Source organism: Electrophorus electricus, chromosome 13, assembly GCF_041902795.1.
Source record: "Electrophorus electricus isolate QZ-2024a chromosome 13, ASM4190279v1, whole genome shotgun sequence".
Lineage (NCBI taxonomy): Eukaryota > Metazoa > Chordata > Actinopteri > Gymnotiformes > Gymnotidae > Electrophorus > Electrophorus electricus.
Window position 1 is genome coordinate 13877873 of NC_137509.1, and position 21985 is coordinate 13899857.

At 42.3% G+C, this 21985-nt stretch overlaps 1 protein-coding gene across 2 annotated transcripts; it reads left to right on the forward strand.

The window, feature by feature from the left end:
* Positions 1-11838: 11838 nt before the first annotated feature.
* c13h4orf54 (chromosome 13 C4orf54 homolog) lies at positions 11839-21385 on the forward strand. Of its 2 annotated transcripts, XM_027017249.3 has the most exons (3): positions 11839-12305; positions 12468-16926; positions 18568-21385. In XM_027017249.3, exons 1-2 carry the CDS (start codon positions 12144-12146, stop codon positions 16905-16907), a joined length of 4602 nt encoding a protein of 1533 aa, XP_026873050.2. In that variant the 5' UTR covers positions 11839-12143; the 3' UTR covers positions 16908-16926; positions 18568-21385. The 2 variants fall into 2 exon arrangements, with proteins under 2 accessions (XP_026873050.2, XP_035375838.1); XM_035519945.2 differs by having other exon boundaries at positions 11839-16926.
* The last annotated feature ends 600 nt before the right edge of the window (positions 21386-21985 follow it).

Consider the following 21985-nt stretch of genomic DNA (forward strand, 5'->3'; position numbering starts at 1 on the left):
GTCTTTCTCAGTGTGCAGTTACTGACTGAAATGTTTTTGATCAATAGTTTAAACTAAATAGTGAGGCATCTCCCAAAGAATTTTAGTATGAAATTGCCTGTTAGCATTACGCTTTAAGTAGGGATTACAATGAAATGATTAAAAGATCTGAAAACAGGAAATGTCTGCTCCCCGTCAAAGCCAAGAACAAAGAATCCCCAGTAATTTTTATACCATAAATTTGAAATGTGCAGGCAACTTTGTGCTATTACAGTTTTATCTCAGTGGAGACCATGAGGAAATGTCTACATTTTAGTTGGCTGCGTAGAGGTATTGTGCATTAGCAGAGGTGATCTACTGCCAGTGATCAGGAACATCTCCCTTAAAGGCTTTAGATGTTTTCTAGGGGCCATGTTTTTAAGGGTAAGCATGGATGTAAAAGAAACTCTGGTGGGGGGAGGGGTCGTGAAGGCAGTTTATTAATACATTAGGCAGTCCAGAAGGTCAGCGTGCTAGACCCACTCTGCCTCAGAAGAAAGTGCAGCACATGTGCTTCTCATGCTAGTCAACATGGGTGGTCCTACAATAGAGCAGCGAGCGCCTTCACACTGCATATAATTTTCTCAAGGCCCTGCCAGTCATCTTCAGCCTTCCACAGAAACAGATGCTATCGGTCTTTATTAAACCATGATCAGTCTTTTATTGACGTTGACTTTCTGTGCTGTTTCCGTGAAGGAGAATACATCTTTTAACACATCACGTCAGGTGATCTGTATGAGATACGGTAATCTGAGGAGGTAGCGATGCCTCCTCACAGAGTTGTAACAGGTGGCGGAAATGGGAAATGTAGTCCATTCAGAAATACTTCTTGCATGAGCTGAAAGACTTGGCTGTGCTCTTTGGCATGGAGAGCCGTGTAGTGTCAGACTCGCATGCAATCAGCCAGCTACAAATTATGCACACAATAGAAGGGCCTTGACACCTCCTTAACCCCATCACAGCTACCAAACCATGTGAGCTGCCAACAAGGTGAAATCATGGTCAGGAGATAAAACACCAGCTCAAGCTATGGAGTGTCCTGTAGCTCCAGTGCTGCCTGAGTTTCCAAAGGCCATCGCAGTAATAAAAGCCGGATTTGTTAACCTGCATATCTGCAGTGTATGCAAATTTAAAACTTTTTTTTTTCCATAAACGTCTTTTTTTTTTAAAAATAAAAAATAAAAAATAATTTGTTCTCCAAGAAAGCAGGTTTTCCCTTGCAGAATTGTCTGTTATTGTAAATGTATACATTTCAAAGCCCCCGAAAGTCTTCGTTCATTCTTTCTTTTTGTTGAAGCATTTTTAAAATGTTTCTGCATGTTAAGGTTAAATTAAGTGGTCATTTTCAGGATTCATGCTGTGCAGAATGCTTGATTTGACTCTGGGGCTTTGAAACATATCATTTACAAGTGAAACCTATATAATACCCTGATCTCGCATGACAAATTGGATTATTAAGCCTATCTACAAATACGAAGTGCAAAACTGACCATGAGACTATAGTGGAAAAAGTGTGTGTGTGTGTGAGAAAGATGGGTGGTTCTTTGTAATGCCTGTCACACTGTCCCTCCCACCCAACACCTGTTCACTGCTTCATAAATCCACCCCGAGGCAATTATGAGAGCGGCTGAATGTTGGACCCCAACCTTTGATGGGGGTGGTGTGGGGACAATCATTCCTCCACCTAAAACATAAAGCACACAGTGAAATGTACTTAAGGTAATCCTCACTAAACAACTTGGGGTGTCTGTGAACCCCTACTGTATAGTAAAGCCAGTTTGTCCGTAAGTAGGCAGCTGTAATATTTTTATTCGCATACGCTGGCTAATCTGCCTTGCCCCAGGTGCATTATTGACCACAAAGGAGGTCACGAGAGGTGACCCTTCTTAAAGACTCTGTGGTAACTGGAACAAAGCCAGCAGGTCATATTCATGGTCAGAACTTCAGACGGCTCAAGCCTGGGACGGTCCGTCCACAGTGGAGACGCGCCAGAGGAGAAGCATTGTGTCCCTGACCTCTTTCACACTGGCTTCCAAACGAGCGAGAACAAGAGCAAGGAGAAAGAAAAAGAGGGCTCCAGTAGTTTTGGAATCCTGGATTAACTTAAGCCATCTCCCTTTGCTGGGGCACTTTGTGGGGGTGGGGTGGGGGCGCAGTCAGGGCCAACAGCGGGACATCCTGTTTGGGCCTCCGAATGCCATTTCCTCCACTAAGAGAGAGAAAGAGAGAGAGGAGCGACCTTCCACAATCGGCTCCCACAGACGAGACGCGGAGCATTGATCATCATCCTGGCACCGGGCCAAGGCTGGAGAGAAAGGGACCAGCCAAGCTTCTGGATGGCAGTGGGAGTTGGGGGGGGGGGGGGGTTACCTAAAGTATGTCATTAAAGGCGAAGGTTGGGGAAAAGTCTTCTACTCCTGTCCCGGCATTCCCAAAGACCTTTACACAGTGCTAGTTCCAATGGCTTCTAAATGCAAACTTCACAATAGGAAGCTCTTCTTACTAATTTCTTACTAATGTAGTTCTAAGCCACACAAGTGGAACTTAGGAAAAGGTTGATTTAAAAGAGCAATTGGTGGTTTCTTTTAAAAAAAACCATTATTTTCAAATGACTGAAATTTGATTTTAAAAGTTGATACTGAAGTCCTTTGATAAGATTAAACAAGCATTTCACAAAGAACATCAAAAGAAGCTGCTGAAGAGCATATAACAGCAGGACTCTAATATTACTCTCCTTTATGGAAGCCCCACATTTAAATTTGAACAAAACTATATCAAATATTTGCTTGCATTTAATCTGTCTGCTCACTCTGTGTGGGTACTGCGTTTGAGAATAAGTGCTTTAGGTGGGAAATTAATTGAGAGAAAAAGGCAGAAAAGACCCCCAAACTTCCTATTCCCCAAGTGATTTCATCCCTTGAGTTCCTAATCTGCCATTCTCCTATCTGCACCCAGTGACAATAATTCAGAGCTCGCCTGTCATATGTGTTGGCTTAGCTTGTGTCCAGGCCCTTTCTCTGGGCAGCCAATCACGTCCACCTCTCCGCCGGCTCGTTGTGAGGAATTCTGGGTGGCAGCCGTGTCACTGGAAATGCATACAAATTAGCTTTTTCAAAAACATCAGCTTGAGATATGTAAAGAACAAAAGAAAGCAGACTTCAAAGTGACAGGCTGAAGCCGACGGGAGGGACGCCAGAGAGAAGGGAGGGACTACGTTGTTCAGGCTCCACTGAAGGGACCCAGTGAAGGTTCATACGTGGTTCTGGCATAGCTAGCTCTCCAGACGGGGGATGGACATTTGATTGTTTCTTATAAGACTCCGCCTCCTTCATATATTTGGGCCCAAATTCACGGTTCCTCTGATTGTGGACCAGGACTCTTGGAGTGGAGCCCAGATCCAACCTGCTCTTTGATTGGCCTGAGGGAGGCTTTGTTCTCCATTGTGGAGCTGGGCGGGCCAGTGACCCGTGACCCCCAGTCAGCCTAGCAGTCTGTGTGAGTGTGCAGACACTCTCCCTCGCACACAGACAAAGCTTCAGTTACTAAACCCTCCTCAAAGGCGGGGGGGGGGGGCTAGAGTAAAAAAAAAAAACTAAAAAAAAAAACTCCCACCCTCCCACAGACAGTCTGGGATGGCCAAGCCTGTTAAAATCAAAGCTTGTTAAAAAAAATCTACAGAATTTCCTTGTGTGCAAGGTCACATTCGTGTCGCATCTTTGAAAGTTTTTAGCTTTTGAAATTTTCGTTAGGTGTTGCTAAAGAGGGGAAAAACTGTTCTTGTTCTTGTTTTAGGACAAGTAAAGAGGTATATAAATTAATTTTGAATACATTCAGTCCAGTCACGGTTATGATGATTCATTGCCAGTGAGAGAGAGGAGTAAAACAAAACGTTTCTCCTGCAGTTTTAATGAAGTAGGGGACACAGCAAGGGAACGGGAGTGGGATACAGGGCACTTTACATTGACGATAAATTTCAGGGCAATTAAAGCTTTGATTCAGTAGTTGGTAGGTAATAACTGCTCCTTGCCTCTCTTCAATATGTTACAACCTCAAAGTGAGTTCATCTTATTTCCTCTGAGCTAACTGAAAACAAATGAAAAGCGACTTACTACGCTGTCTAATTTAACGATCTGCCGCTAGCTGTACTTGCCTTCAGAGTTTGCATTAAACGGTAGTTTGTCCTGGCGTCGGAAAAACAAAAACCCTCATTACTTATGTCTTTTGACAATGTACAATTAATTGCCTCCATTAAATACAAACAGTCTAAATGTTCCAAAGGTTATAGCTCACTTGTATTAGCGGATAAACATGCCTGATTATTTTTGATATGGAGATTATTTAGATCAGAAGGGCTTTGGGAATAATTCTATACGTATCCACAGCTCACGAGCATACCAAAGCATTAAACACGGACGCAAACTTTCTTCTCTCTGACACATTTGTTGGACGGAGGCCGGTGCTCATATTCCGAAAGAAAGTGGACGATAAAAGCGCACCCACCCCGGGCTGATTGCGACGGAAGAGCGGACAATTGACGTGCAAAAGCACGACGCTTCGCCTGGCGATGAACAGAGGACGCCCGCGCTTCGGGCTGGCGACGCGTCAAGATGAAAACTCCGAAATCGCCGCAAAGCGGCGTGTGACGGTGTCAGGCCAGCCGTGGAATCGTATTTCCAGGGCATGAAAGGCTGAATAGGTTCAAACTAGCTGAGGATGCTTCGGTTAAGCCTCTTTGACATTGGCAATCAATCAGCACGGGCATCGCCTCAGCGCACCTCTCTCTCTCTCTCTCTCTTTCCGGGATGTAGAGCGCCCGTTTTACCATATCTGCTTCCCTCCTGCGCTCTTCCCATATATTTCATTACAAAGTCAAGCAGGGCCAGAGATTAAAGGTGGAATTTGAACTCAGTTCAGTCACGTACGAGTCTGTCGCCTTTCTGAAGCCCAGCTACCGAGCATGTTCGGAGCATCTTGTAAAGCAGCTCCTCACAGCGTCATTTCACAGAGGAACTTTGCCGTTTGAAGTACTGCTTTATTATAATAAGTCTCCATACATTAATTACTTACAGGGCCATAAATGCAACAGATCCTGGCCGTTCTTTGGTATAAATAGCTTAGAGTGTGTCTTCTTTCTGCACCCTTAACCGCTGCGCCCTTGACAGAATAATCCGTGTGACTTGGCGCTGTCGCCCACTGCCAAACCCCACAGCCCTGCCAAAAGTTGGCTAATTCCTCTCTCTCCCGCGGAGTTTCTGAATGAAACCTGTTTTGATCGATAAGCATTTTCTAACGTTAATTCATTCCGTTAAGTGGCCGAGTCTGTCCATCTTTATTCGTGGGGACAAGCGGGGCAGGACTTCGCTAGCACCGGGTCACATCCCCCCGGGCCCATCGTTATTGCTGATCAGGCCACCGTCAGGAATTGATTAATGTGTGTGTGTGTGTGTGTGTGTGTGTGTTGACACCCTCCTGCTCGGTTTGCGCTCTAATTGCTCCGCGTTAGCAAAAAAATGCTGAGTCATAGCGGGGAAACGTCAATCCCGAGAAGCTGCGGCAGCACTTCACAGATTGCACGACTTTCCCGTTCTTTTGCATTATGGGTTCCGGCTGGCTGTCATGCAGGAGGGCTTGGCTGTTGCGCTCATGTCCAGGACATGGGTCTGCCTATAGGACGTGTCGCAATAGTGGTGCAAAGTCGCAGATAAGATTCTGTTGCGCAAACATGCTATTGAGATTTTCAACAGTACGGGGGTCGGAAATCCCCCCCCCCCGTCAAGCCGAGGCCTGCAGGTACCGTCACGCGCACCTGTGCCCGTGGCCGGAATCCTTCGTCACTCACGCGGAGACAGCACGCTGGCCAGGAGATTCCTGGGTTTTCTAGTAAATCCCACCGATTCTTTGTAACATTGCATACGCAGTCTTTTTTCTTTATTTTTTTGTCTACGAGTTCGGAGACTCGAAGTCATTCGAAAAACACCCAGTGCAGGTGCACAAAACAGAAAGGGTGCTCTTTGAGAGTTTAGTTTATTTGCATGCATAACTGAGCGGCTGGCTGCTAATTACTTTCTAAATGAACCAGGCTAAGCAATACTGACAAAGAGACTAATGTTTTGTGAAAAGCACAAACAAAACATTTCCTGTATATATTTATAGCACTGTAATTTGGGAAAATATTTCGAGCATCTAATATATATATATATATATATATATATATATATATATATATATATATATATATAAGTGTTTACGTAAACGTTGACAGTCAGTTAAGTCTAAAGGTTATTTATATATGTATGTACAAGACACAAACTGCATTTTGTCTGTTTAAAAGATGTTCTGGCGCTTGACTGCCATCTACTGACCAAGTTAAATTATTGCGTTTATTTTTTGCTCGGCATCTCTCAGCCAGTTAGAAGTCTGTTTTGAAAGACACATTTATTTCAATTTCCACATTCTAACATGGGTAAAAAAAAAGAAAAGAAAAAAAGAAGACATTTCTTGTAAATGGATAAAAATTAATCATGGAATAATATATGTGTCTTTACTAGAAACTGAAACTAGCAAGAAAGTGCTGTTAACTGCAAATACACCACCAACTGCTCTGCCATCAAATGCAGGTACATTGTGTACAATTGCAGACTCTACCCTATTTGTCAGGCACCTTCCACCTCATCACTGGTCAGTTTCTTACCTCAGCTGACCAGATTTTATTTGGTTGGTGCACAATCCTCAACAGTGTCAACAGTGACACCGACAGGGTAGTGGCACTATAGTGGGAGCGGCACTAGTATCTGGCACAGCAGTGTGGCTGGAGTTTTTAAATGTGTCAGTGTGACTGGTGGGCTAAGAGAGAGCTTCCATACCCGCCCCCCCCCCCCCCCCCCCCAGAAAATAAACCCCACCACCAGAAACCCTGCAGTCTGAAGCGTACCATTGATGAAGAGCTGCATGATGGCTAATGCAAATTATTAATCGGCACAATTGAGCAATAGTTTTTAACTGCACATTTATGAAGGTACTTGCAACAATTACTAATAAATCTGACATTATACAGGAACTGACACATTATAACATAATATATACTTCACGCTTACTGCTCATTCAGTGTCAGAGAAGAGATTTTGCTTTGCAGTGTATGTGTGTGTGTATATATGCATGCGGACGCATGTACGCGTGCGTGTGTGTGTGTGTGTAGGAATATCAGAGCCTGGCACAGTCTAAGCATGCCTGGGATTGCTCTACGTTTTGATGACAGCTCACTATATATTGCAGCCTCTGTTCAAACACAACTACCACCGGTGTGGCCTGCTGCAGCTGGACCTCGCATCTATTTTAGATATTGTTACTAACGTAGGTAAGCTTTATAATACCACAGCTTCTTAGACGACAGCTACCCTCACAACAGACACCTAAGAATAATCAAATGTAAAATGACTTTGTTGCATGCATATTACAACATAAATAGGTGCTGTCAGATGGTCTTTACGCTTTTGGACAGCATGGAAATGTAAAATACGTGTTACTGCTGAGAATACAGTAAGTCAAACACTAAAATAATCTTTGGAGAACTTCAGTCCTTTGAAGACTGCATGTCCTGGCGACATTGTGTTTTGAATCATTTTGAAAGAACAGGCTCATAAAAAACGTTGTGTGATGCACAGATTCAGGGTCAAACCAGAGAAATGGCCATGTTTTTAACTGTTAAAACCCTTTTGTTTTTTTTTTATGAATTCCCCCAAATTCTCAATGTCCAACAGTATACGGCGACGTGGACACACGCCCATTTTCACAGAAACCTAGAGTGACAAAAAATAGATGCTTTGAGTTTTAAAGGGGTTTGAGCCTGATGTAGGTAACCTTGTCAGTTAACCCCACAGCATACATTTGGTTTAGTGACTTCTTAAAATCGCAGACAGTAGGTATCACAGCTCCACAAGGCTCAGTAGAGTTGAGCAGTTGCTATTAGGCTGTTAAATCTGACACTATAAGACTGTCTAGTATTTCTGTTTTACCATCATATCCAGACGCGAGGCGAATGAGGCATGAGAAAAACTATGCCCTCAATATAGAGTCAGTAAGTTTTGAGTCACCATCCTGTGAAAACTAAGTGGGGTTTGCAATATAACCTTAATGAAATTCTCTAGACAGTCCTTGAGTCTTGTCAATGAAGGCTTGCCTGGTTAGAATCAATTCTATTAAAAGACTTTTGGCCAGGCTAATGGTATAGCCCAAATCTGATTTGTGATGTTCTGATAGAAAGACTGAACAGCAAAATAGACATGGTAGAAAGGACAGTTAGAAAACTGTAGCTCATATCGAAGGATGGTTCTGATAGTTTCATGGGTTGTCATGTCATTTTTGCTCACCTGTACTTCTCAGAATCAGAATTCTGTTGGGGTTTTTTTGGGTGGGTGGGTGGGTGGGTGGGGGGGTCTTTCATGATTGTCATTCTGAAATGCCTGTACCCAGCGATAATTAGGTCCATGGATAAATCTTACACTTCATATAATTTATGAAGTGCTATTCCATTCAAGAAAATCTGTAAGCAGTCCATTCTAGTTCCACCAAACGGCAGATCCAGAGCTTGGCCCACGCATGCACTGCGATGTGACCTGGGCTGAACTCGGTCAAACAACACTCGCACAGACAGGAGACGGCCGCTAGCTGGCCACTCGGCTATCTTCAGCAGCGTCAGTCACAGGAGCTAACCTTTCAGAGTGGGAAAGCCCCTGTGCTGGCTCTGACCTAGCCCAGGAGCTAATGTGCAGTACCACATTACAGATAGTAGGGAGTTCACGGTCCCCAGCTCACTTGACAGTGATCAGAACATTCAAATGAAATGGGTCCATATTGATTTAAATGAGGGTTAAATCTGATGGAATAACTAAGAGGAAACCAGAGAATGAAACAGAATGTATTATAAATGATAGTACCTGGGTAAATGTAATGAAGGGGGAAAATGATTTGGATAACAACCCTACCACCCCTGTGGAGGACTGTGGAGGGTTTGATTCTCTGCCCAGGAAAGTGTACCATGCTATACTAGTAAAAGTCCTGGGGCAAGACTTCTAACACTACATTCGACTACCTCTGTGACAGGCTGGAAATTGTAAGTCGCTCTGCATAAGAACATCTGCCAAATGAGTAAATGTAGGTGTCTGATATTAAACAGTGGCAAGGAATGCACATCCATTTTATACCTGAATCTATAGGAGGGATAAATATCTTTAGTTGGGTGTAGTGTAGCGTGTAACAATGCTGTCTCCCTTGTGGGGGACTGGGCTTCAGTCCCAATATGGGCAAGTGCTCTATACTATGCAAATAAGAGTCCTTTGGCAAGACTCCTAACACTGAACTTGCCTACCTCTCTAATGTGATTGAAAATTGTAAGTCACTCTGGGTAAGAGCATCTGCAAATATTTATTTAAAGGCGCACGGTGTTTTTAAACATCCATTACAGCCTCAGTAAACCTAGTTTAGAGATGACTCAGAAAAAATATACGGTCAGTTTACTGTTTGGCACTAACTACAGAGGCCTGCATGAAGTATTTCAATGACTGGTCCATAAAAATGCCTCGCTACAACATTTAAGAGGTTACACTTTATAAGCCTAGAGACTACAAATATAGTGTGAAAAAATAAAAGACATTGATAATAATTCTTATAGTATATCCGGTGGAAAGAGTAACCACCAAAAAAAAGGAGAGAAATTGAGCAAGAAATGTCCAGTACCAAGATATAAAAGGATAAAATGCTTTTAGATTATAACGTATGCCTTATTAGTTGGACACAATTTATTTATTAAATGCACAGTGCACATTGCACTCCAGTGGATGAAACAGTATTAAACAAATCCAACAGGAAACCAGAGATCATTTTCCAAATCATTCTCTAAATTCGTGGCTGTGTGAGCCAGAAAGAAACAGACAAAACAAACAAAAAACTAAGAAAATACCAGAAAATACATGAGAAAATGGTTTAAGTGACAAACGACACTCCTCTGACACTAACAGGATTTGTGTGGTGTTAAGACGGGACGCAGGCCAGATCTCAGGCTCAGTGAATGTTGGCATCTCAGATTTATTAAACTCTGCAGCTGTTCCACACTGGGTTCTTATGACACTTGCATACTTCTCCAGAAGGCCTGTTGTTCCAAAATTCATATGCACTAATCATACAGTAGGCCTAGCAAGTCCAAACAATGGGCAAAGCAAACATATAACAACATTTTTCAGTGCATTTAATTTTACCTAATAATCTGGAAATCCAAGCAAATAGAGTGTCTGAACTACCGGCAATGTAACTTTGCCACATGAACGAGCAGAATAATAAGCAATTCTGCACAGGGTAGTTTAATAACACTGCTGGTTTTTTTTACATAAACTTGAATTGTAGCAATTCTTACTATAATTAACTAGTTATATGTTTTTGTCACAATAGACTTTGTCACGTGCTCTGAGGCCCAGGCCACTGCTGAATTCAGTTATACCTAAGTACCCATTAAGATAAATCTTGTCTTGCTAATGGGATAAAAACAGTATTCATTGTGGTCTTTTTTTAATCGATTTATCCAAAAGCCAGAAATCATAAGTTCTTTAACATTCAATGAATAAATTAATGAATTACGTTTAGCAGATGCTATATGCTTTCTCTAATTAAAAGAGCTGAGGCACATGGAGTCGTGTCCGTGTGTCATTCTGTTAAGCCAATCGCACTTAAAAGCTGAAACGGACTGCTACATATAACTAGTAATTTAAGTATTTGTCGCATGATATGGCCCTACTGCACTGGAATGCTTTCGAGGTGGCGGGTAGTCAGCCGTCCTATGTGCTATTGCTCTCACGTTGCGATAATTATTCGTTTATGTGACAGGCTTAAAAGTGCACAGGGGAAAATATTGCGACGGGCCTGTTTTATCTGACCTGTGAGGAGTGTGAACGCCCCACAAATATGTTGTAAAAGGTAACTGAAGTCATTCAACGCCAAAGAAAAACGGGCTGGAGTTTATTTTTACTAGATAGTAAAAATAGATGTCGGTATGGCATTTTGAGCCAATTACATCGTTTGTCTTATTAAAGAGCGTCCTCTTCTATGAGTAGTATCTTCAGGTTTTAATAATAGTTATTAATAGTTAAGTGTAATGAAAGTTTACAACGTTCTGTGGGTGTAGGCTAAATAAACGTACGAAATTACACCATAAAATTGTCGGTATTGTTTACTTATAAGGAGCTGTCCGCGGCGGTGGTGCTGAAAGAGCTAAGAAAGCACTTTTTTCAAGTGAAAACGGTGTGCGTTATCTGTGGGAAACATGCAGATTACACTTTCGTAATAACCTAATGCAGTGAATACGTTCATAGACACCCTTCATTAAGGTGAACAACACGTTTCTAAATTGTGTTCTTGTTAAGTAAAACTCGTCAATCACAAACTTTATTCATAGCTAGCTGTCCTGAGAAGTTGTAGCCTATTTTTAAAAACAGTGTTTATTGACATACCAAAATCCATTGTATATAGCATGCTGTAACATGCTAGTTAGAGCGTAACCTTTGGGGCTGCTTTCTCATCAGATCATATAGTAGAGCGAGGCCTGAAGCGGGACTGCTGGAGTTCAGGAATCTTTTTTTAGTCCAAATGTTGTGTGGAAGAGTCAGCCTTGTCTGCGGTATGTAACAAAACACGAGGATCACAACATCCTAGATTTAAAATAGCCGCCTTTTTAACGTTTCGTCACCGTCTCTATATTTGTAAACTATGTGCCGACAGGGATCATCGCCGCAGAATATGTAATGGAATCAGAACTTCGGCTGGTTGTGGATAATGGTATAATATAAAGTTAGTTTATGACTTTATTTCTAACAAAATGTGTTCATGTGTTTTCCATAAGAGCTTTATGGTCCTCACACCAAAGCTCGATCCTGGAATGTCTGCTCTTGTCATTACAGGCATCTGACATGATAGTCTCGAGTGCCACACCAACAACTGTCGGTAAGGAAGGGTGTGCAGAGCAACAACTCCACTAGGATTAGAGTAGAGGGAGAGCAGTAGGGATTCCTGGGGACCAGTGTCTCTAATATCTACCCATAAGATCAATATCTTTCAACAATAGTGTGTACATAACAAAGGCTATGGCAGCATTGGAGAGACCATTCATTTACAGCGAAGACAGCCATGCGCTAAAAAGTGTGCTATCCAGCAAAACTTCCAGCACCGCAGCGACACAAAAGGAAAATTATGTGGATTTGAACGACTTGATGGATCTAAAATTGGACGACACTAAAACAGTTAAAGTAAGTTTCAATAGTGACTATCAACTATCAAATCAACTATCGATCATTAAAAACTCTAGCGGCACCGAAGGTTCAACCTCAACGGATAAAATTCAAGCCGTGCGCGATCGTTTTTTTATGGTGGCAAACGCGCCAAACATTACGAGCAAATCTGTTTTTCAGGAACGCTCGGGGAACGGCACGACAGACGAGTGCAAGGCGGGAGACCAGTCCAGCTCCTCTGAAATAGCTTCTTCTTCAGAAATGCCACAGGTCAATGAAAACTTCATGGACTGTCCAGAATTCCCCGTCAAAGAGGTCGAGGTGGAGCCCAAACCCGCGACATCGTCGGAAAATGTTGAAACAAATAACAACGGACAAGAACAGGGTGATTTACAATACACTGACGTGTATCTCAGCGAGAAAAGTGAATCCGACGATGAGGCTAGCGTTGTAGTTTCGGATTATTGCATTCCCGAAGTTCTCGAAAACGAGTCTCATTATATCACGACGCACGAAATTCAGCTTTCAGAGTTGGACCATGACGTCGACTGCGACTTTGGGATGGGATCCAGCTGGGATATCGATGATGACCACCAGGTCTACTCTTTTGTGGATTATGCTTCGTTTGACAGTGACGAGACCATTGGTCGGGAATACAGCGTCTCGGCGAACGTGAAAAGCAATCGGGCTGAGGCTAATACGAGCGAAGCAGCAGTCAGCACTAAGCCTGAAAGCGATCTCTGTGACACGAACAAACACGCCAGCTCAGATGAAAAACTGCCAAATAACCAAAACGGCGCAGGGAATACAGCAGGGCAGATTCACTTGTCAATCAAAACCACTTCCAGAGCCATAAAAGAGCCTAGCAACGTCCAGGAAAAAGAAAACGTGCTTTATCATACCAGCCACACTAAAGAAACGAGTCGTCGGTATGGCTGGCATGACACAAAGGACGATAAAATGCACGATGGCGCGAAGTGTTTAATCGCCGTCCCAGGGCGTTTGCATTTTGGCAACAAATTAAAAGGCAAAGATAACGAATACTCTAGCGGCGCATCTAGCGCTGTTAGTGACTTGGATGATGCCGATAAGGAAGTGCGAAATCTCACGGCAAGAGCTTTCAAAAGTTTGGCATACCCCTATTTTGATGCCATCAATTTCAGCACCTCCAGCGAGTCCTCGGCTTCAGAACATGGGCGAGGCATCAACAGGTGGTCAAAATTTGTTGACTTAAAGTACGGAAATATGAACGTGTCCGCGAGAGGCGATCGCAATACAGTGTCACATAAAAGTTCCTCCACAAATGTTCAGTTGGCAAGAAAGAGGGATAGTAAGGGGATGACCGGATTGTCGCTGACCAGTATGAGAGCGCCCCCAGTAGAAATATTTGCTTTGAACGGTAGTTTATTCAACCAGAAAAATGCACCAACAAAGAAAATTGAGCTCCTGGGCAACTTTAGAGAGGAGCAAAGTGGGGTTATACGGCTGACAGAAACACTGAACCTTTGTTGTAATGTTAAAGCTGGGCCACCTGGAAACGAAAGGCGTGCAAAATACGCACAAAATACTGGGGGATCACCTTCCATAGATGAGGTTACAAACACTTTGCCAAGCGGGCAGGGGAGTGAGTCAGGCGAGCGACCCTGCAATGCAGGAGAAACCATGGAAGACACGCACAAGAAAGCTGTATTCGCCTCGAATCTGCTGAAAAATGTCATCTCGAAGAAAATGCAGTTTGAGCAGGAGCGCAAAATGGAGAGGGGGGAGATATGCGAACCCAACCACACGCCTTCTCCAAATTTTACCAGTCACGACCACGAACCGGCCAAGGAGAGAGTGACATCGAAGGACTCGAGAGGACTGCAAAGACAGACTTCGCGATTCTCAGAGCCAGACTCTGACTTCACCATTGTTTGTTTAGACGAACTGGGGGACATAGTGGACAGCAATTCTTGCAGTGCTAAGGACGACAGTCACAGAGAAGAGACTTTAACTCTTGCATCAGAACCTAATTTAGTGTCATCAAATGAAGCGGGTTTTGATACTAAAAAAGGAGCATTCGAGCCGTCCAAAAGCACGCTGCTTCGAAGCCAAAATAGCGCATTCAGATCCTGGAGGGACGGCGAGCTAGAGTTTCAAAAGGAACGTAAAAACGATAAAAGTCCCGAGAGGAAACCGCAACTGACTAACGACAAGCGGGGAGAAAGTGAACTAGGCAGCGATTCAATGGACCGCAAGATGACTAAAATGTCGCATTTGTTTGTGCCAAGCATCCAACTTCTGTCCAGTGAGAAGGACGTCGGGAAGCCTCAGTCGGACGTGAATTGCACCGTGCGCGCAGCGGTCGATCGAAAGGAGATAGGAGGTATGCAACTGCGCGCAGACGACACTCTGTATGTCTCAGACGCCGCTCGAAGTATTGTAACATCGAAATCGCCAGAAATTAAAATACGTTTGAGAAGTGTTAGGGAGAACAAAAGTGACCCTTTCAGCATCGCTAAGATGCTTACTCCCAATATAGGCTGCGGTGCAGGCAACCTGATAAAGGCAGGCGAAGACTCAAAATGCCAAGCGCTGGCCGCAGCACTTAAGACTGACTCGTCCGACAAAGTTCCCCAATTTATGGTCAGAGACATTAGAGATAACAAGGGAAAGCTACAACCGCCAATACACCAGGTTAGAGACGTCCGTAAATTGGTTAAGAGCTCGTATCACTTCGTGTCTTTAGACAACAACGAGAACAAATCCAACAGCGCAGACGGAGAGCACAAAACCTCCAAACGGAACGCATATCGGAATCCAGCCTCCCTTTCTCAGATAGTGATTAAGTGTCAGTCGGTAAATACAAATAGCAATGTGAAACAATCCGGGAATTTGATGGAGCCCTCTAAACATAAATTTGCTGAGGACATACCAGAGCCTGACCGGTCATCTCCTCAGGGTGCTGTAGAAGGTAATAAATCCGGGACGACACACATCCACAAACAAACTGGCAGAATGCCGTTAGCAACCACAAAGCAAGAAGGCTCCTCTGGACTAAGAACTGAGACTAGTACTGGCACAAAGAAGCAAGACAAAGTAAGTGACACAGGTGAAAAGAAGGCAGATTCTAAGATGGCTGCTTTGGAGAAACTTCAGGCAGCTGTAAAGACAATGGAGCAGCTTTACGTGTTTGACAAATATGAGTGGAAGAGGAAAACTGAACCACAACCTATAACAGACAGCCATGTGCTCTCACTCATTGCTAGTGAGGAACACGAAGGTACCGATGAAGAGCTGGGAAACACTGGTTCTGTGTCTACACCAGCAGCTACCACCAGGCGAGATTCAATCACAAGCAAAACTCCACCTTCTGGACAGCAGTTTACCCAAACAGAAAGGCCCCTTACCAAAGAAGAAAAAGAAATGTTCAAAACATCACGCACTCCTGTTGTCCAAGAGGAGCAAAATGGCCCCAAACCTCTGGAGTTGCTTGGAGGAACGCCAAATAAGAACATATCATGCCTGAGCGACAGTCAGAAATATTCTGCCCCAATCACAGCAAGCTCAGTAAAGGCCCCACAGATGAATGTCTCATCCCCGGCATCTCTTGGTTCTAAAGGTATGGCACCCAAGTCTCCAAAGCTGCCAGTGTCTTTAAAGATCACCCAGCCAAAACACACAGTCGAAGAGAGCCAGAAGCCCAGTGACACTGAGGCTGTATTTGCCTCAGTGCAGTTTACGTCATTGGCTGATTCTGAGAATTATTTAACTATACCTGTGAAACCCCATACCACTTCTGCAAAACAACCTGCCAAATCAATCTGTGATAAAACAGCTGTGTACACCTTCCCAGCCCAAGCCAGTAAGACCCAAACCATCAGCCTACTCTCTCACCTGGGACACAGCAGTGACACCAAAAGCGACAGAGAAAGTCATCAGTCCCCAAAACGCTCGAGTATTGTCATGGAGACACAGTCCCCAGATACCCCTACTGCTACCATCTACCATCACTCTCTGCCAATCACAATGCAGGCTGCCCAGCCTCAGGTAATCTGTTTCTCCCCAGCGGTGCAACCTTCCCCAGTACCCACGGAGCACTTCCAAACAACACAGAGAAAAATGCTCCTTGACCCCACTACTGGAAGTTATTACTTGGTGGACACTCCAGTGCAACCAGCCACAAGGCGACTCTTCGATCCAGAGACTGGCCAGTACGTGGACGTGCCCATGTCACAGCAGTCGCCCGTCACCCCTGTGCCTATGCCTATCTCCCCTCTGGCCATCAGCCCTGGAGCTTACAGCCATACCTACATGTTCTACCCGGGATACATGCCCACCACGGTTATCCCTGCCAGGACGATTCAATCTCAGCTCTCCATGCAGACAGAGGTGGAGGGACAAGACAAAGCACACTTTCAAACAGGGCAGCACAGTGACGGAGCCTACATGGAAAGCCCTTATTATGTGCCCTCTGGAAAGTCTCAGAACACAGCACCGGGAGCTCAGCACATCATCACTGGCAGGGCAATCAAATGCAAACAGCCTGTCATCAGTATCTCCTCCCAGCAAGGACCCAGGATCGTTGCTCCACCCTCCTTTGATGGCACCACCATGAGCTTTGTGGTGGAGCACAGATAACATGCTGTCCCCTTACAGTGTAAGTGCTATTTGTTAATGTCAGACCCTCACCTACACTCTTTTACTGTCAGCCTAGCATGCCATGCACAGAAATATTTCACAGTTAATTTAGTTTAATACTTTGTTGTTACAACATTCACAACACCAGTTGCACCAGGGGTTTCTTGTCCTAATAACAAGAAAGGTATTTAACATTTCTAAACTCAGAAATAAGGCAGTGTAAAACATTGAACTATGTGGGAACTGGCAGCAATAATGCTTTGTAAATGCACATTAGATACTGCTTCTTTCCTCACAAAGCCATAAATGATGAACCCACTTTCGGTGAGTACAGTGATGAGTACTCATGATGTGATGTACCATATCTAGTGGCGCTATGCCTTCAGAAGAGAAGCACATGTCCTTACACACCCAGGTCAGTCCACATGACCAGTTCTGCTCCAGCTTCCAACACCAGGTTACTTGTAGAAATTGCTGGGGTATGTTACACTGCAAAAAGAAATATTAGGTTAGGCATACCATAATTGCCTAAATTGTTCCCCATTGAAAATCAATATGTGTTGTGTTACAAAAATGTACAGTCATTAAGAACTTAATGAGTATGTTTAAATGGGCTTCATTTAGCTTGAATCTGAGTAAGCTTAGTGCATGGACTGGAACAGAACTAAAAAGTGAACTGGCTTGATGGCCTGAAAGGAACAAACAGATACATGGTCAGTATTTTTCCAAGATCTAAAGCACATCATTCATTTATCATTGGTTTTTGGCAAAAGTCTATGGGAAGAAATTCCCTTTGTGTAAAGAAATTCAAATTGCTAGAAATTCAGTGTGTTATGTTTACACTCTTGGTTACATATGCTGCTGTAAATTGAAGTAGTATGTGGCTATTCAAAGTAGAGTAACTCAACCATGCCTGCTGTAACCCCTGTTATTTAGAGGTTACATTTTAACCTTTGCTCAAGCCAAATATCATAACACGCCAACTGAAAATGTGTTAATGGCTGCTTTCTATTTTGGGATGAGAGGCTGTGGGTCTTGGAAGACTATTAATGACTGCCTGACTTACAATGTTTTGATGGTATGTAACCAATAATCTCTCAGTTAGTTTTCTTCATTCCACACCCACTCGAAAAAAAAGAATCCTGTACATGATCCAAGGGCTCGTTCCAATATCACAATTGCCCTTTTTGTAAAAAACAAAAACAAAAAACAAAACCTTATATCACAATGTGTATTGCAGAGTGTAGTGTAGCTGGGAATGTGAGGTGTAAGGGCTCCGCCTGAGTTAGGCTGAACAGGTTGGTATAGTGGTGGGAGGAATGAAAGGCCAGGCACCATGTGGCATGTGTTTGTGCTGATACAGGACTCAGTCAGCTGCTGCTGTATATCAAAGCAGGGGTGTGTGTGTGTGTGTGTGTGTGTGTGTGTGTGTGTGTGTGTGTGTGTGTGTGTGTGTGTGTGTGTGTGTGCCAGCCTTTATATAGGACAGCGTTATGCAAAAGGGAAAGGACCAAGAGGCAGGCCAGAGGCTTTTGGAAAGGAGCTTAACAAACTAAAGGGATGGAAAAGTTCAGTTTTCTCTAACCTCTAATCTAAGCATGAGAAATAGTAATAAAATGCTATTAAAATGCTAAGCATTATCACACTCTGTTTCTCACAGGAACCACCCATATTCCTCCCATCATCATTTCCCAGTTGTGTTTTTCTCTTTCGCCGATTCCTCACAGAGCCGTCCCATTTTGGAATCCACAGTCTCTCCTAAGATCATCATCAAACATCCTTTGCGTCTTTATTTGTTGTGGAGCTTTACTGTGTTTCCTTTTTTGTTTGTGATGCCACTATGCAGTGTCTTATTCTTGGCAAGTACTAGATCTTTTCTGGCTGTGTGAAAATTTTGGACAATAATTGCTATAGCATTATAGGTTAAATCACTTGGACACCTATTAAATATTATTAAGCCTGTTACATAACAGACTTGAGCAGTAAAAGACTCAAATATTGGCATTATCTGGTTTTGAAAAAAAAAAAAAAGAACATGGCATTAAATTTTACTCAAACTTTCCATGAACTGAAGGGTGAAGGCAAGATGGTGTAGTTATGAGTATCTGCTGGAAAGCACTTGTATGGTCCTGATTTCTCCCTGTATCCCATATTCTTATACTGAAACTATATCCTTCTGATTGATCTTCACCATCTCTTCCTTTTTGCTTTTAGATTGAATGGGTTTTGTATTACAGTACAAATGCTGTACTGTATTACTTATATTGTGTTCTGTTACTCCTGGTACTGGGAGAACCACCTAGAAACGCAAACAGTGGTTTGTGTTGGTTAATATGGTGGTGAACAAGATGATTTAGGGGACTACCTGCCTCTATTGATCTTAATGACAGTACCAATAATTTGTGTTTGTATATGCGCAAGTCAGTTAGTGTGCACTTGGGCATTCAGCCTTGGCCTTTCTGGAAGGGATGATGGAAGATGAAGTCAAAGAGGTAAGTAGTTTTGAATTAAGAAATGGGATATAAGGTTAATTGGCTTTATTTATAGTGTAAACCAGTTGAACCCCATAACTACATTTGTCATTGTGATGTTCTGTACAAATATGATCTCTTGACTGTAGTTTCAGTTTGTTAAAGGAGATTTGAGTGAAATCTGTTTCTCTTGTAGGTTTTTTAGGTCCCACAGATCTACTCAAAAAAACAGTGTAACATAACCTGGCCTAATTAGAGATTGTTAGTTCATTTAGTTCTATTTGTATTAATTCCATTAAATATGAGTTAAAATGTTCAAATGTTTTAAACCATTTGCTTTGAATGTGTTGGATTTTTAAGGCTTTTTCCTTTGTGTTTCTGGGTGAACTTTGTCATTCTCGTGATATTTCTGGTTTTGTTTCATTTATTTGATTATGTATACTGTTTCCAGTGTCCCATTGGCAGATTTGTGATCAATAACATTTGACTTTTGCCTAACCTGGGGATGAATCAATATTCAATTGTGACTGAACTGCCAATATTCCTATTCAAATCATGCATTTACACTGAAATGTTAGGATCTGGTTTACTAATGACCATTGAATAGTCCTCATTTGAATTGCATCATTTAAAATTAAGATAACCTTAAATCTGTCAAATGGCAATGAGTGGAGTTGAATTAATTAGTTATATGGTGCTTTGAGAGAATTTTAAGTGGTAGCATTTTCAAACTTTCTTACACATTAGTTCCCATTTATCAAGGGCATAGAGATTAGGCTCCCTGCTTCCTTTCTCATGCAGTGGTAGTTTTGTAATGACTATGTTACACTAAGCAATTCAAAAGCAATCGGAGCTGCTGGTCAGTCCGTTAAGCTGTCGTAAATTTTGTTTGAATAATCTCTGGTAATTTGGGATGTGAATATCTTGAGCTTTGTTTATAGAAATTATTCCAGTGGTTACCCCTAACAATGGAAAATATCTACTAAGGTGAAAGGTTTTTTTTACAAATCCTGTCAGAAGGTCAGAATGCATACTGAGTAACTCTGGTAGGACACACTTTTAATCTGTAATGTAAGATAAATATCTTTTTTTTATTCAGAAAGTTTAATGTTAATTTGTCCTCTGTTTCAAGTACTGAAGTGAGATATTTCTTGTCATTAGTCCAAATTTCAACCAGAAGGTGCCCAATGTTATTTTACAATATGTTTATGTGATATTTCAAAACACAACTGAATTTAAGTACAAAAAAAGTGCCATGTCACATTTAAATGAGCAAATTTATGAGCTTTTTTTTAACCATCCACCTGCTGCTATTTCCATGAACCACTGTTCAAAACCATAAAAAAGCACTTGACTTGAATGAGAGTTAAGTTTTAGAAGTGATCACTGTATTAGATGTTATAAGGAATGTTAATTTTGGTGCCATTCTCTCTTGGAATGGATTGCTTGAATGAGACTGAAATGAAAAAGTCAGGTTGCGAGGGTAAGTGGAAAGTGTTGGTTGTCGATGGCGATTAGCAACGTGTGGTGCATCTTCAGTGGGCCACAACAAGTGAGTCAAGCTTGATGAACGTGAAAGGAAGAACCGTGAAGCTGGTTCTTGGAGTGATCATTTCATTTATGAGAAAACAATGTTTATTGTTCAATAAATGAATATACTTTTCCAAAATCTTGGTTTTGTTCAATAGATGTTAGAAAGTACCTGTTGCTAAATCTTGCTCACATGGTTACTGATTACAACTGTCTGGAAATGATGAAACAGAAGACAACATATTTCATTTAGCACTGTTCCCCTGCAAGCATATAACAGGTTATTTTTACTTCAATGCAAAGCATGCTGGTACTTCCCCAATATTCAAAAGTCTATACAGAGTATTTCTGGTGTGCAGGGTAATGGATCTTGGAGAAATGGCAGAAATACTTCCCAAGTAAAGATATGGTTTCTTAGTCCCATGCAGACCTGGCACTGGCCAAAGTTACTACCTTCAAGTAGCACTGCAAGAGAAAGCTATGGAGTATAAACCCTATACTGTTCCTCAATAAAATACACTGATCTCATCACGAGGCAGTAAAATAATGACGGTTTGCAAGCAACTTTCCTTCCTTATCACTTATATTACATACAAACAGACATTTTTCCCTCAAGATTAAAAGCATTAATGTGAAAAGACAGCGGTCTTCGGGAATGATACAAATAAGATAAATGACATCTTATTCAGAACTGTGGGTCCAGTAAGGTAGTCAGTTGTAATGTATGCTCATTTAATAAAAGTGCCTGCCTGTCCCTTTCAAGAGCAGGCAACTATCCAGAGTATCTATAACAGACAGAAACCAGAATAAATCTAATTAATAAAAAACATTTAGACCCCTACATCAGGCGAAACATATCTGAACAAATACATCTGAATTAAACCTTTGGATGCCAATTGTGCTGCAATCAACTAATTCTTAGATTTGTATTTTTTTATTGTCCTTTAATACCTATTACACACACATATACACACAACAGAGTAAAAAAGAAAAAAAACCTTTGCATTCGTGGTGTTTGGAATTAAGCAAAGGAATTTACATTTTGGAAATGTGCATATTTAACAGAATTGAGTAGTA

Bases quoted from the DNA above. Each gene is read 5' to 3' on its own strand.
- c13h4orf54 (XM_035519945.2), top strand. From the start codon at position 12,144: ATGGCAGCATTGGAGAGACCATTCATTTACAGCGAAGACAGCCATGCG.